Below are 17,024 nucleotides of genomic sequence, written 5' to 3'. Positions count from 1 at the left end.
ATTAGAGAGCCCATCGTCCATTCGCAAAGCTTGTCCCGCCCAGTGCACGCCCCCTCGTTATGTAGAGTTCCACCTCCCCTTTCCGAGCTAAGTCATGCCTTTTGAATGGAGCATAAATATAGATCCGTTCCATACTTTTCAATCCGTGCTTCTTCTTTTTTTTTTCACTCGGCCCCTATTGTCACAATTCCGTTTCTTGAGCAGAGCGCCGCACGCATTCTGTATTACATGTACATTGTACTGTATATCGTATCGCCTCCTGATTATGCTGAAGACATTTTATGTCATCTAGCGCTCTGTTGCTAAATCACACCTACGTATTCTGCGCTGATTGCAATGACCATTTGTCAATGTGCTACACACAATTCTTTTCGCGATGTCAACGTACAGTAATATATCACGTATGTATAACACCGCTGTGGAATGTCATAGGATCTTACTGTAAATCCTTTCATAAAAATTATATATCCTACTGTCCGAGTTGAAGAAAGGCTGTCATTGCAATTGTACTGGACTGACTACGTGGTTCTTAAAGGACTTAAAACTTGTAAAGGGAAATAACAAATTATCCCATAGCCTTTAATTGCAATAATCTGCCTCTAAAGACTCCTTCTTTTTTTTTAAGGAAATAGATGGGTACCCTCTGGATATTTATGATCTCGTTGGTTTCCAAGAATTTTCTACACGCTCCCATTCACTTTCATCATGGGAACCAGGCAACACTTACTGAATGATGGAGTCACTGGATCGTTTTCTTGATTTGTCTTCCTCCTACCCAAGAGTTAGTTTGGTGTAGTGCTGAAGGTGCTGGCATAGAAACCAGGCCACTGTGAATTCTAGTTCCGCATTAAAGCATGAAAGCACTAGGTGACTTTAGGCCAGTCACACTCTCTCAGCAGAACTCAGGGTTGTTGTTGTTGGGATAATAGGAGGAAGAAGGAGTATTATGTATGCTTACTACCCTGAATTACTCATAAAGTATAAAGGCAGGATAAAAATCTAGTAAATAAATCCTGTTAGAACTCATCTGTTTTAATTATCCGCTTCCCTGGTCGTTTGTTTCAGTTATTCTAATGTTGAGAAATTGACAGAATTTGTATTTCTGGCTGTTCTGAGATAAAAATGTTGGAGAACAATCGCAACTCCTACATTCCCAACTCCATTTCAACTCGTTTCAGCACGGCATGCGCACTTGGCAATCCTTGCCTTCCTCGCTCCACCGCCAACACTGTGTTGCAAAAGCTGTACTTTCCCTCTTCAAAGTGACAGTTCCTATTTAAAGAGGGGGAGGGGAGAATGTTTTGCTTAAGCTATTAAAAACTTGAAAAATGAACCCCTTTCCCACTTCCTTAACAGCCTGAGTGTGCTTCTCAGAAATCACCAGCTATTGGACATTAAATATTAAATAACAATAACAAACATTAAATAACAATAATATGTTGTTATTAATAACAATAATATGTTGTTATTAATAACAATAATATGTTGTTAACAATAATATGTTTTATTCTTTTTATTCAGAACTGCTTAGCACAAGGATTGCATAATATATTGAATATAATGAAACCTTCTTCTGGCAAACATTTTTATTTCTCAAGTGCTTGCATGTCACCAAAACTGTTAATATCAATGCAATTCACAGTAATATTTATTCCAATGCATGCTGTCTGAAATATTTATGGAATAATCATAGGGATATCATATATAGGTTCATTATCCACTGGAAAAAATATTGAACTGCTATTGTAGTATTCAAGTTTACATTTTTAAAACTAGATTCTTCCATTTACCTGTTCATTAGAATTTCTTGATTCAAGCAATACATAGGGAATCATTTAATTTATTTGGTTTTGCATTAGCATACTCTAGTTTTTAAACTATAGTTTATGGTTCAATGCATTGTATTGCAGTTAAATATGATTTATTTACTAAAGCATGGTTAAACAAATGATTACTATCCAATTAAATTTCACTTAGCTATCATAGAATAAAAATTTGAGTGATCTCATATAATACAAAAAAATAAAATTTTCACACTGGAGAAAAATATAAACTGCCAGATCAGTTTATATTACAAATTGTTTTAAACAACTCTTACTAAAATATCAGTTATGATACCTTATGTGGGACACATAACTAAGAAAGAGAAAAAGAAATATTGCAGTTATTGGTGTTTTTAATGAATGTGTAGCTTGACCTGCAGGAATCTTATAGTGATTCAGTACCTTTTTAATATATTCATGATTTATTTGGAATTAGGAATGAGAATTGACATGTCCATGTTTTCAGATGATTTTACATGATTTACATTAATCAAGAGTAATTTATTTCCAAAAGTTTTTAGGGAATAGGAAAATGGTGCCTTTGAGGCTAGATTATTATTTATTATTATAGACAATGTAATTTCTCTTATTTAAATTCTGTTTTTCTGTTATATGGTCAATCACGCTTTCTAGCTCCCATCAGTTGACAATATTTTAGAGGAAGAATTAGGAGCATGCCACACTATCTGACCTAACAGGATGAGCCATGGTGGCGCAGTGGTTGGAATGTAGTGTTGCAGACTACTTCTGCTGACTGCTAGCTGCCTGCAATTTGACGGTTTGAATCTCACCAGCCTCAAGGTTGACTCAGCCTTCCATCCTTCTGAGGCCGGTAAAATTAGGACCTAGATTATTGGGGGCAGTATGCTGACTCTGTAAACCACTTAGAGAGGGCTGTAAAGCACTGTGAAGCAGTCTAAGTGCTACTGCTATTGCTCTGAGTAAATGTTAGGAAAAAGCAGTCCCACAGATTACCTGGGTTAATTCTGATGACCACCACTTTGAGTTGCTCCTGCAAGGAAACTGAAACAGTGCAGTTCACACAATATGAGAAAACCTAGGGACCCCATTACTGTGCATGCTCTGCGTTCTCAACCAGTTGAAGTTTCCTGGTGGACTTTGAGGGCAGATTCATTTAAAGCACATTGTAATAATCCAAACAGGCAGTGACCAAGACATGAGTGACTGTGAGCAAGATCAGGAAAGGGAACAATTGGCAACTAGACAAATCTGTGCAAAGGATCCCATGCCAACTGCCACCTGCTCCTTGAGCAAAAATTGTGAGTTCAGAATGAACACCCCAACCCCAAATTGTGTACCAGCTCAGTTTTGGTGGAGTGCCACTCCATCCAGATTCAAAGATGAAGTATCATTTAGGCCTGGGGAGGTGGCAGAAACCCATAGCTACTCATCTTGCCAGGATTGAACTGAAGCCAGTACCTCCCCATCCAGAGATATATAATTATTATTAGCATACTAATGATACTAAATTCCACACCAACAAATGTCAGAAAACCTAGCAGCTTCATGCAGCTGTTAAAAGGGAGTGGTGAAAGGCTCCAGCACTGGAACTCCACATTGGAGGGGCTAGAGGAAGGGGTGGGTTTCTACTGGTTCTGTCCACCTCTGTAGAACCGGTAGCTCTGAAGAGCAGCAGACAGAACCGGTTCTATGTCTGCTGATGTTTTTGCCCACCCGCCCACCCAGGCTCTTACCTGATCTTTATTTCCTGATTTTTCAACTTCAGCAGCCGAATGAGCCACAGCTGCAGTTTAAAAAGCAGGAAAAGAGGGCTGTTTCAAAGGCTGCTTCTCTGCATGCAGCGTGCTGATGATGATTTACAGGCGTGCAGCTCGCAGCGTGCAGGAAGCACATCATAAATCACTGAACCTCATAAATCCCGAACCGGTAGTTAACCCTGTCGTATCCCACCCCTGGCTAGAGGGCTTAACTTTTCAACTACCCATATTACCAACAATAAATGGAACAGGCTATGGAAGAAGGAGAACCACCATAACCCAGTGCCTCTCATTCTTAAGCCTTAAAGCCAGTCCAGGAGACTGTGGTTAATGGTATTGAATGGCCAGAGAGGCCCAGGAAGGCCAGAATGTTCGCATCAGCTCCATCTCATGTTCTCCAAAGGTAAGGTAAAAACACATATCTAAGTCGGTAAAGCAGAAATCTTCTGATATTTGCCTAGGCTCTATGCTAAAATATCTTAGGTTTTCCTGTCATAATCTATATACTACGGATAGAAAAACTCTCATGTTTGTGTGTAACCCTTAACTGGGTGAAACAATGCCTCATTGGGCAACAATTTTTAAACTAAGGTACCTCAAACGGGCTAACTTACAGAACATGTCCAAAATCCAAAATCTGTGACACCCATGGAATTCTATAAATATTTTGTAACATCATCATAAAACATGACATAATATAAAATGTCATAAAACATTTCCTGCGGTCATCTATTTATGTTCGATTATGCTGTAGAGTTCAACTTGGCTATTTTCATGGCACATCTCGTTCCCTCTTCCAATTAAGGCAGTATATTAGAAGCTTGTTTATTGTTAAAGGCGTTGAGGATAAAGAAATATATCTGAAAAGATGACCAAATGAGTCACAGTTGTTTAGTATAACTTATCTAACATCATTTCATTTTGTTTTGTTCAAGTGACTGTTGTGACCAGCTGCCGTGTCATAAGTTAAAATAAGTCAGAACATCTTTTTGTTTTGTCTATTTTCAGTTAGTTTGAATGTTTCTGGCAGTAAAAAGGGTCATATTCAATGCATTTCTTATATCCTCCAGGTTCCTTGAAATTAGTAGCCTTTTTAAAATTGGTTTTGTCTAAATCTCTTAACACATGAAGGGATTTTGAAACTGCCCAGAGGCCTTAAGATTTAGGGCATTATACACAAGCTTAATAAATTGTAGCTATTATTATTAATGGAATTGCTTCAAACATCCGTGGAGTTGAAATGAAATATTCATTTCCTTGTTGTGGATTTGCTATCAATTTTTGGGAGGGGTGTAATATTTCAGCAAAACAGTTTAAAGACAACTTCAATGCATAAATATCATTCAACAAAAATCAGCCATCTGAAATTATCCAGTAGCCATAAAGAAACATTCATTCCATTCCTTACTGAACAAAACAAAAACAAAAGTCAGGCACTTGAAATTAAGTTTTATTGTTTCATAAACGCCCCTTTTTGATCTTCTTCTTCTTCAAGGGCACTGCCTAATTGCTTCAACATCTTTTCCCGAATTTTGTCTCTTGGGCGCTGCAGAAGGCATCTCTCCTAGCAGATGAAGGGAGCTCTGGAGAGCCTCAGCATGGCAGCCTCTCGCTTCTGTGGAGAAGAAAGCCTTGTCTTTGTGCCCCTCAGAAAAATGGCCGTTCCGTGAAAATTTCCTTGCCCTTCACAAAGAAGGCCACGAAGGGACGGGAAGGGAGAATTAGCCGGAAGGCTGGGCAATAGAGGGGCGCGTTACTACCGGTTGTCTAGGAAACCACCAACAGCGTGAGCGGACAATTCCTAGTGGGCGAGTGCCTTGAGAGATGGATGGGGGGAAGCCTGGCATAGAGGAGGGAGGGAGGCGGTGGCCCATGGGGGAGAGCAAAGGGGGGGGGCGTGCGGCTGGTGGCAGCTGCTGCTACAAAGCTTGCATCCAGGTGAGGGGCGCGGTCATTGTTGGTGCAATGAGTAGATAAAAGCACAGGGATGCCGCGGCCGGGAATGCTGCGTGGAATCCGGGCGGGTAGGAAGGCTTTGGGGGCAGGAAACTGCAACGTGAAGAAAGGCTGAGTGGAAAGCATCAGCAGCGACCGGTAAAGCGGGGTGCAGAGCCGTTGTAGTCTACTAGATGGGTGTGGTTCCGGGCTGCAGGGCATGACTTAAGGATGCTGGGCTCGGTCGCGGAGCTGTCAAAAGAGACTTTGCAGTGAGCAGTTTTGATTCCACTACTGAGGGATGCTGCCTAGGGGTAAGTGATGACTCAGGACTGTTAGCGTTGCCTGAAATGTTGCGGCGTAGGGAAAACTAAAGCAGAGGAGTACAGTAGGTCCTCTTTGATTTCTGGCTTTTTGTTCATTGAATCAGATTCTGCTGATGTGTATGGAGATGTCTTCAGAAATAGGGAAACTGCTACCCGCATGGTTTGCTGCTGAGCAACTGCAGTTGCTCTGCTCCGTAAAACAGCTGTAATTATTTCCAGGGAAGCAGCAGTCATTGTACTGTAAGATCCCTGAAAGGACAAGCAGGTCTCTGATTCTTTTTGTGTAGCCCTTTAACCAGCTTTAATCATTAATTACAAATTTTTCCCTTCAGAGGAAAGAAAATGTGTATTTTCACAGCAGCAACTTTTTAGAAAATGTGATTCTGGTTGGCATTTGAGAAAAGACTGGCACAATTTTGCTCCTTTATACTAGCCTTATCCAACCTATCAAATTCCAGATATATTGAATGTTCAATCTTACTTTCTTCAGCCAGGATAGACACACTGACTGGATGAATATGGAAGTTGTCATCCAAAACATGTGGAGAAAATCAAGTTGGGGAACATTCCTTTATACTTCCTCCTATGAGATGTATTGGTTTGTGTACAATATTGTGTGGCTTGAATCTGAGATTAGTTTTGAAATCTTGGTTCACTTCATAGTTATTATGCTACTAGTTTTCCCATTTAATGTAATATAATAAGTGAGCACTCCTATTTTTTATAATCTTAGCTTTATTAGCTATGGACAAAAAGGCTATTTTTTTTCTAAAGATCCCTAAAAATAAAAAAATAAAAATAAAATGAATTGGAGATGTTATCAAGAAAATAGAACATAACATCTTTTGTTTTTGCTTCATAGTATATGTGATTATTGTTCTGAAACCCCTTGGCTTTTACACTTGAAATTACTGTCTTTGTGTACTATACACTAGTATGAGAAATGATGTTCATGCTTAACAGCTTATCCAATGGTGTATGAGAATGATTCTAACAGAGGATTCATGATAAGTGTATAGCACTAGTATGCTGAATAGATAATCCACTAATAGGAGACGCCTGAGGAATATGGCCACAGCTGAGTCTGAGAAGTGAACATTTTCCCCATATACTATTACTGCTTACCAATCATTTGTGACTCATTCTTCCTCAAAGGATTACAAACAGAACTTATAGAGCAAAGCAACAGAAATGCAGGTAGAATATTAGTGCATTTTCCTGTACTGGATAGATGAATATCTGAAAAAACATAATTATCTTTGTAGCTGATGTATCTCCAAATGTTGCTCCTGAAGAACTAACAATAAAGACAAGTTGGGCATGCAGGATGAAAGAAAGCATAAGTAGTAATAGCTTTTTTAGATATGTAAAACTGACTATTGTGGCTTCAAAAAACATTAATGTTTTTTGTAATGTTTAATGTTTCAGCAGTCTTTGGTTTTTCTTTTTTCTCCACAAGCAATCACATAGCCATCCATTTCTTACAGGGGAAAGGATGGTTCTCACCATGCCAACCATAAGTACTGTTATTCATATAGCAGCAACAATTATCAATAAGGAATCAGTTTCGTTATGTAGCATTGCCCACTTTTTCTTTCCTAGTCTTCAGTGACTATCAAAAGCATTTAATACATTAGAATATAACAGATGCAACAATACCCAACTCAAGCTATTGAAGCTGTGATGGACAAAGCAACTCAGAACCACAGAAGCCTTGTGAAATCAGAGAAGCTGACAGAATCTCAGAAACATGAAACTGTTAGAATCTACTCCACAAATGATACAATTCAATATACCATGTAAATGTTCCAACTGTTTGAAAGAAAGGCAGTAACTCTACTACGCTTCACTGCTATTAGTATTCAATTCAAATTACTTCCATCTGATTACCTGCAGTGGAAGGGTGGTCTGCATCTTTGAGTTGATCCAGCTGCACTCTTTTTTGGATAGAGACCACCCAAGTTGTGTCCACAGTTATTCCAGATAAATTGCAGTCATGCATGTTTCATAAGTGGAGTCCTTTTGCTCAGGCTAGTTTAAGTCTAGTCTAGTGAAATAAAATTAATAAATTGTAGCAATCTAAGATGTAAGGCTTAAATTTCTTGTGTAAGGATTGGATATGCTTTCCAGTGAAAGTACGAAGTTGCTTTATATACAACTGGCATGGGGAAATACCTGTAGAATGAAAATCAGTCTGTGGTGTGAGAACTGAACTACTATATCAATACCATTTGAGGGAGGATCCCATAAGAGTAAAGCAAATAGCAACCTGTGTTTAAGAGGTTTATTCTTCTATGTTTAAGATATAGGGAATGGTTGAACTGGAAGTGATCTAGTTCAATATTGCACTGAAGTTCATATGAATAAAATTGCAGAATAGTAACAGAAACAGCAGTTTTCATTTATTATCTCTCAACTCTGAAATACAATGAATGACATTGTTCATTGATGTTCTTTTAATGTAAGGTATCATGGTATACTATACCATATCATGGTATTGCACATAAGCAATGCTTGAGCAGAGTCCGCAGGATTGTCTGGGATACTACACATTCTCTTCACAACCTGTTTTCCTTGTTGCTTTCTTGGAGGAGGCTTTGTGGTTTTCTGAAGCAGAACATCTAGATTCAGTTGATGCTGGACTTTTCTCTTTCTGCTACACATTCTATATAGTGAGATATGTATATCACTATACATTTTGAATATGTGTGTGTGTGTTTTGCGGGTATATATTTATGTATCTATATAGCATGTGTATATTAGTATTATGTATATGTTTGGGTAAATATACACCCAAACACCCACCAGGCAACAGAATTTTATTTTTAATGTGGGCCAGTGTGCTCTCAGTAAAAAAAAAAATGACAATAAAGTTATCTTATGTGTGCAGAAGAGGTGAGGTAGCTATGCTTTCTCTCTTGAAGGAAAGACGGGATCAAAATTTACTTTTATCACACTGAGGGTAACTGTCTGATTTGAGGCTACTCTCTGCAGTATGCTACTATTAGTATTTTAGAAGTGATTCTCACATAAATTGTTTTAGAAGATCTTAAGTGATATCAATATGGAAGTACAAAGTTTGTCTGGTATTTTGTTGATGTTTCAAAGAGAATTTCCATATGCCATTTTAAAGAATATAAGAATAAGTTGAACTGTAGGGTGATATCTAGCTCGCTGGAATCTGGACAGCAGCACTCTCCAGTTCTATATTTTATTTCAGCCCTAAATACATTATGTATTTCAGTAACCCGTTCTTATTTTGTCAGAAGACCATTTGAAAATAATGTGCCAGTCATCAAAATATTGTGCCTGTTATATGTATCCATGTAACATATGCGGTCAATTTGATCATTAAAATTCTTAGTCTTAAGTATCATAACAATATTAATATTAATGCACAGTTATTTCATAATTTAATGAGAAAATACATAGCCCTTTCTTGGTTTGGAATTAAATTACTTTCTATATTGTCCTTAGGCTATTAGACATTTCAAGCTATGAATGTACTAATTATGCAATTGCAATATTTTCTAAAATATATTGTGGTGTTTACTAATATCATGCATGAAATGAATACTATGATTTTGTGATATCTGTACGGCACCAGAAATGGTGTCTGGCTTACTATCAAGCTGAGACATGAAGTGCAGATCGTATTTTGTATGAGTGGAACAAAATCTAATAAAACATGGTTGATCTGATTTTAGTGATACAGTTAGATTACTTTGGACAATGGACTTACAGGAGGGCCTTTTACATGGTAATTATTTGCTTATTTCAAAATGGAGCAAGCTAAGTCTGCTGTAGTAATAAACAGTGTGCCATACCCTTTCTCTTGACAGTACCCAGTCTAACTTTCCCATTCATAGTGCCACAGTTTTGTAAACGTAAACTCCATTCCCTCCTAGCACTGATGATGTTATCTACCATACTTTGGTAATAAAACATCAACAAGAAAACTACAAAGCTCAGGGAGCACCAAGGACCCAACAGTTTTGTAAATGTTTCTTCTCCCTTTTCAAACTTGTCTCATGCTATTTTCATATTCCTAAAACTTCTGTTGCAGCTGCTATCCTGTCTTCCTGAAAGTTAGTATCATGACTTTGACTAAGGGCTCATTCACTTACTCCAGTGGAGAGGAATACTGTGGGGAATGGAAGGAAGGTAAGTAATTTTTCATAGGTGCAGTACCATCAGTTTCACTTGTAGGACCCTACTTGGGAAAGATTCAGGCTATTTTTATTACTATGGAGAATTAAGCCAGAGAATTTTTTCTATTGTCATTATGAAATAGAATAAATTGTTTTGAAATTGGTTAGATCAGGAACTCTATTAAGAGGAAGTTATGAAAATGACCATAGAACAAGTAAATACTTATAGTGTAAAAGAAGGGGAACACTCTCAATATTTGTCTCAACAAACAGAGAGAAATAAAAGAGCTTAATTATTTTAAACATGTATTAGATGCACAAGTATAAAGGAAAGATACTTCAAATCTGTATACATCTGTAAACAGAAAATTGGACTGAAAACAAAGCAATTGGAACCTACAATTGCAATGATAGTAATCATTAACAATAAATTGTATTTATACTATCTCTTTTCTCAGAAACAAGAAATATGTACCTTGTGTTCATACAGTATTTCTAAATTTGGAAAATTATGTTGTGCTTAAAAGCAATTGCTATCATAGATATAGCTGATAAAAGAAATCCATGCTCTTGCCAGGAGACCTCTCATAAAAGGAGCTTGCATATAATAAGGATCTACAGGTGACTGGAGGTGATTCATCTCATTTAGCAATGAAGATGCTTGCATAGCTTTTAGAGAAGGATGGCTACAAACTCTTAATTTCAACTTTGCAGTAGCTTCTACAAGAAGCTATCTTGACTATTGCAAAGAATTAGGATGGCAGCAAAGAACATAAGCTTCATCCTGGTGAGAGAAGAGCTTCTAAAACTAGTTCTGCAAATAGGTTTTCTTTGAAAAGATGTCGAAGAATAATCTGCTCTCTGCCCTCCTTACCAAGATATCTTTATCAGGAGATGGAGATGACCCCCTTCACGATCCCTATACAGTTTACTATTGGTTACTAATGATGGGCCAGAATACATCAATATACTTAGTGGGATCATGTGGGATTTGCAAGTCATACAATATATAAATCTAGGCAGCAATAAGATTATTGTTTGGAATTAAACTAATGTTCTCCAATCACCTGTGTTATCTGACAAGAAATAAGACAGTTAACAAAGATAAGCCTTTTCCTACTGTCAGCACAGAAACAAAATCCCAGAATTTCTCTTCAAAAGTAGAGCAACTTTAGGAATTATGTTTCAGTGTAACTTTTACCGTTACCTATGACTATATGAAGGGTAAAGCCTGGAAGGAAAAGGATTGGGGTAAATAAACCTACTCACTTAGTGTTGTCGACAGTGCTTATGACCAGCTATATATGTTGCATTTTCATTTTATGTATGCGATTATCTGTTCTTTGGTATGTCCAATGTATAGAGATACTGGCATACCTTTTCCCATCTAGCACTGATCACTGCTCTCAACACTTATTTTGGGACATCTGTCTCTGACAGGACTGGGGAAGGAACTAAATACTGAAACTTCTGGTACTTTAAGAGGTACAGTAGTTTATGGGCATTGGGGATTTCTTGCTATCTTTGATAAGTGGTGCTCTGAAGCACCCCTTCACTGATTCCTACATATTTGCATCTACAATTGACATACCAAAAATGTGAAAGACAAACAACAGCTGGTCACTAAACCTTTTCACCTCTTTCTCCATCAGTACATTGGTGATATGCTGGACTTTTTTTTGTTTTTTGCTTTTAAGTTTTCTGCAGAAGTGGTGAAAGCAATTGGGGAAGCTGTTTCTTTCATTTTTAAAAACTCAATAGTAATTCACAAGAGTTCTGCCAGTTTCTCTTTCTAGTCTGTCAGAGTATATTCATGAACTGGAATAGAGCTTAGTAACAAGATCAGCCAATGAGAGCTGAATTGAGGGCTGAAACTTAAAGAAAAAAAAATCTGAGCATGGTTTATCTCTGTTCTGTACTCAGCTCTAAAGTGAAAGAGAAAGTAACTTGCTTGCTTGCTTACTGAAAACTAGAGCTCTGCTCTGAACCTGTAACATATCTGCTTCTGTTTGAGTTTACTCCATGTTGGAGAAATCTACAACTGGTATTGTAAAATTTACTTCATGTACTTATGAAGAAGTTAGCCATCTCAGCCATCTATGTTTACTTTTCTGGCACTGAATTTACACTGCAATATTCTGAACATAGTCCAAATGACAGAAAGAAGGGTGTTATTTCCACCATCCACCCAGTGCACCATATGGAAAGATTTTCCTATTTATTAATCAAATTTCATTTTATTTTTAGCTTACCAGATTATAAGCAAGAGTTAACTGAGTGTTTTATGTGGCATACCAAAGATCTATCACTGAAAATTATATTCCCTCAAAGACCTAATTCAAGAAAAGAAAGCAATTAATGCTTGTTTTTATACCAGTCAGGACCATAGTAACCAGAACACCTGGCCAACATCATTATCAAAGCTGAAAAATGGATTGAAAACTGGACAGCAATTTCTTAAGTCCATTTCATTTCCATCCAGTTTCAAAATAGGGCCCAGCTGTGGAAAAATGTTCTTTACAGATATACATTTGAATCAGTGTGGTATATGAGAGTCTTTATAATAGTGGCTATTCAGTCAAATCTAGAAAACTAGTCCTGCTTCACATATCTTTTTTAAAAAAGTGCTGTGAACCTGTGCATGATATAATGCATGGAATAATGCAGCCCACGTGTTTTATAAATAATGATTGGTAAAAGGAACAAACAACAAGAGGTTCCTTCCATTCTTTATCTGCCTACCAGATTATCTGGCACTGATTCTGTTATTGTTTCATTTTCATTTTGAAACTAATATAAAGTAACATGTCATTACACTGATTGATAAGATATGGTTTACAAACAACAGTATCTACCTTTTTGGCCACTGATAGAAAAGTAATGCTTCTCATTTTCTTCCATTAGGACGTCGACATGGTATTGGACAATTGACTTTTGCTGATGGCAGCATTTACATAGGACATTTTGAAAATGGTCTCTTCAATGGATATGGAGTGCTCAATTTTGCAGATGGTTCCAGGTGAGTACCAGATTGTGAGTTCAGTAGCATTGTACTGGCTAGTTCAAAGAGAGGACCCACATGCATGATCTGAGTTGTTTTCAGAAAATAAGAATAAATATGTAGTACATATTGCTCATGGTATGATAAAGGATTTTGTAGAATGACTATAGATAATAGATTAACAGAGTTGGAAGGCACCTTGTAGTTCATCTAGTCCAATCCCCCGCCCAAGCAGGAGACCCTACACCATTTCTGAGAGATGGCAGTCCAGTCTCTTCTTGAAGGCTTCCAGTGATGAAGCTCCCACAACTTCCGAAGGCAAGCTGTTCCATTGGTTGATTGCTGTCACTGTCAGAAAATGTTTCCTTATTTCCAGGTTGAATCTCTCCTTGTTCAGTTTCCATCCATAATTCCTTGTCTGGGCTTCAGGTGCTTTGGAAAATAGCTTGAACCCCATCTTTCTGTGGTAGGCCCTCAAATATTGGAACACTGCTATCATGTCTCCCCTGATCCTTCTCTTCACTAGACTAGCCATGTCCAATTCCTGCAACCATTCTTCATATGTTTTAGCCTCTGGTCCCCTAATCATCTTGATTGCTCTTCTCTGCACTTTTTCTAGATTCTCAACATCTTTTTTTATAGTGTGGTGACCAAAACTGGATGCAGTGTTCTAGGTGTGGTCTTACTAAGACTTTATAAAGTGGTATTACTACCTCGCTTGATCTTGATTGTATCCCCGTTAATGCAACTTAGAATTGCATTGGGTTTTTTTCGCTGTTGCTGCACACTGTTAGCTCATATTTAATTGGTTGTTCACTAAGACTCCAAGATCCCCCTCACAGTTACTGCTATTAAGCCTGGTTTCCCAATCTATGTGTACTTTTAGTTTTTCTTGCCTAAGTGTAAGACTTTAGTTTGTTCTACATTAAATTTCATTTTATTATTTAACATTTTGACTGTGTGTTGTTACTTTTTGTATACATGAATTTTCTTTTAATACAAGTATGCAACAAAAATATCCCATATTTGTTGCCATATACTTTTTCAGTATAGATCATTGGCATGCTGTAGAATGGCCACTGAATGTTTTAAAATATTCCATTAATACTTCTAAGGCCCTTTTCCTTTTATTTAGTACTGATGTTTTAAGAACTTTTTTATAGTAATTGCAAATGAGATAGCAGTGTCCAATCAGACACACTCCTGTTATTCTTGCAGATATGAAGGGGAATTTGTGCAGGGAAAATTCAACGGTGTTGGAGTCTTCACACGCTATGACAACATGATCTTCGAGGGAGAATTCAAGGGTGGACGGGTTGATGGTTTTGGTGAGTGATAAGGATACATCCTGTGGGTGTAACTAAGCATCAAAGCTAATAATCTTGGATTAAATCTATTTTGGAAGTTTGCTGCAGCATGGAACAGGGCATATGTGAGAGTTTGTTTAAAAATACCATCCTCTGAGATACATGCAGACATATTTCATAGCACTGCATGCACAAATCAACTTTCCTACTGAACAATAATGTTCTGTTTTCTCCCACAGGACTTTTGACTTTTCCTGATGGCTCTCATGGGAAACCCCGTAATGAAGGCTTTTTTGAAAACAACAAACTCTTGCGACGGGAAAAGTGCCAGACAGTGGTCCAACGTGCACAGAGTGCTTCCAAGATGGCACATAGCTTGACAGCATAAAGAGTATAAATTCTACCATAACACAGGGCTTTCTTATGACTGGCAGCCTAACCCAGAGGTTGGTAAGAGTATGGAGTACAAGATTCACAGAAGGAAATACCATCTCTAGGATGCAAACTATTATAACTGAACCCTGCTTGCCTTTATCATTTCCTTAAGCAGCTTGGCCCCTATAATGTGAACTGGTGCCAAAACTAAGCTATGAAGCCTATGTGTCCTGTCAGTATCACATCCAAAATCATAGCAATTCCTTTGTTAGAAGCATTCTCCATTAGACAGATTGCTAATCCTATAACCCCACAACTGAGTTGGGCACAATGGGTATCCCAATTACTGGGGCTCGTTAATATACAATCCATCTTTCTTGCCACAAACCTAACACAGCTGTTGTTGTTATATGATCAGTTGAGTTGGTTTCCAGTGGTCAGAGAACTTGTAAAGAACTTGTATTCAGCTTAATTTTGTATCTTCTTATATGTCCCTAAACCTCTAGTTGATTCCCTACTGCTCAGTCTTCCTTTCTTTATAAAAATTAAATGAATACATATAAACAAATAAATACAAAAAGCAAAGAATTAACATATTGAGTGGCATTAAGAATTCTAGACTTTCTGAATGTGACTTTTAACAATTTTGTAGATCGGCATAATAAGAATGTCTGAGTTCTACTACATTTTATGCTTTAAGACTCCAGAACAGATTCAGGATCTCTTTCCACTCTTTATTCTAGCCTTGTGTTTTACACAATTTGCTAAGGCCGTTTTCACTGTGAGCTTCTTGTGTGACAGACAGCATTTCACAATTATCCCTTCCTTACATGGATGCAGATCACTTATTTAAGGGCCATAGTAGGAAGAGATTCACTATACTCCAGAGATGTTACATGGTTTTCATCTACCGTAGTGCCATGTACATACAGCTGTATCGTTTTACAAATGTTAAAAAGGGAATGTTGTTACTTTTTAAAACCTTGCCTCTGCTAGTCATAGGACAAGGCAAAGTTTTGCAAATTCCTTCCTACTTCAAAACTGGAATTTCTTTGCACACAAATACTCCTTGTCTCCACCCACACTTCCCTCTTTTGGCGTCTGAAACTTTACCACACATTCCATTAATGTTTCAAGCCTGACTTTTCTGCCTTAATGGCTAGACATTTGCTTTAAAATAAAATGAATCTCAGGATGCTGATCACTAGTCCAATATATTATAATATCACAGAATAATGGCATGTGTAGCCCTATATGTATCCAAAATAAGCAACAGCATCTTTTATACAATGCCGTAAAGCTAAAGAGACAGCTGTTCCCAGATAATGCCATACTGTATATCTCTATAGAACGGTGTTTCTTCTCTACCTTGGCAACTTTACAATGTATGGACTTCAACTCCCAGAAGTCATCAGGAAGTCCACACATCTTAAAGATGCTAAGATTGAGAGACACCATTGTAGAAAATGCATTAAATAAGACTGGAAGCTAGCAAACACCTTATAATAACTTATAAATGATGAGATTGCAGGGCATTCTTCATATATTGTACAAATAGATGGGCAATGATATGGAAGAGATAACTGGTTCCTTGCTAGAGAAGCAGGCTGAATGAAAATACCAGGCTGGAGGAATAGAAGTTAAATTTTCTAGAGATTATAGCAAATCCCTCCGTGGGGTAACAATTGAGTTAAAATGGGTCAATAAAGAATAACTCTGTATCTGTCAACCATTTTATGTTTCTGTGCACTAAAATTAAACATGGGATTGTTTAACGGGGCGGTATTCTTAGTCAAGCATTGACCCATGTAATGTGTGTTCCTAAGTGCCATGCTGGAGCCCTTGTAACCAGCCTATCTCTACACTGAATGTCTGTGTGTCAATGCTACCCTCGTGCCTTTGTGTCTTTGCCCATCTAAGGGCCTTGGCCAAATAAAGAGTTGCTGAAGCTCGACTTTGGTGTATTATTTTCTTCCGATACCAAGGCAGGTGGATTAGCCTTATTCAATTATGCAGATCCAGAATGGATCTTGTGTTTATTCTGGCCTAATATGCAGTAGTGCCAAGCATTTGATTTTTGATCACATGACTAGGGATGCTGCAATTGTCATAAGTGTGAAAAATGGTCGTAAGTCACATTTTTCAGTGCTGTTGTAACTTTGAACAGTCACTAAATGTACTGTTGTAAGTTGAGGACTACCTGTATGTACATTTCGATAATTTTCTTTAAATTGATGTATTTTATTACATACAGTAAAATATATTTTATTCATTTGTTTAATTGGGTTCTCTTTATCTCGTTTTAGGACTTGGGTGGCAAACTACAGTAGTCACATTTTAGATCATATAGAAAATGTAAAAGGGTTC

General features: G+C 37.5%; 1 protein-coding gene across 5 annotated transcripts; it reads left to right on the top strand.

Annotated features, from left to right (window-relative positions):
- Positions 1-270: 270 nt before the first annotated feature.
- On the top strand, positions 271-16,609 carry MORN4 (MORN repeat containing 4). Of its 5 annotated transcripts, none has more exons than XM_026675024.2 (5): positions 321-401; positions 9,890-9,987; positions 12,879-12,993; positions 14,194-14,303; positions 14,522-16,609. In XM_026675024.2, exons 2-5 carry the CDS (start codon positions 9,921-9,923, stop codon positions 14,668-14,670), a joined length of 441 nt encoding a protein of 146 aa, XP_026530809.1. In that variant the 5' UTR covers positions 321-401; positions 9,890-9,920; the 3' UTR covers positions 14,671-16,609. The 5 variants fall into 5 exon arrangements, with proteins under 5 accessions (XP_087820844.1, XP_026530809.1, XP_087820843.1 ...); XM_087964717.1 differs by lacking the exon at positions 321-401 and adding an exon at positions 5,413-5,811; XM_087964716.1 differs by lacking the exon at positions 321-401 and adding an exon at positions 5,416-5,500.
- Positions 16,610-17,024: the final 415 nt, after the last annotated feature.

Source organism: Notechis scutatus, chromosome 4 (genome assembly GCF_049901735.1).
Source record: "Notechis scutatus isolate UNSWTSFEM ecotype Mainland chromosome 4, rNotScu1.2, whole genome shotgun sequence".
NCBI lineage: Eukaryota > Metazoa > Chordata > Lepidosauria > Squamata > Elapidae > Notechis > Notechis scutatus.
Note: the sequence above shows the minus strand (reverse complement) of the source record. Positions and strands in the feature narration are given on the sequence as shown.

Coding starts and splice junctions, on each gene's coding strand:
- MORN4 (XM_026675024.2), top strand. CDS start 9,921: ATGACTTTGACTAAGGGCTCATTCACTTACTCCAGTGGAGAGGAATAC. Junction 9,988..12,878: donor CTGTGGGGAATGGAAGGAAG/GTAAGTAATTTT, acceptor TTCTTCCATTAG/GACGTCGACATGGTATTGGA. Junction 14,304..14,521: donor TGGACGGGTTGATGGTTTTG/GTGAGTGATAAG, acceptor TTTCTCCCACAG/GACTTTTGACTTTTCCTGAT.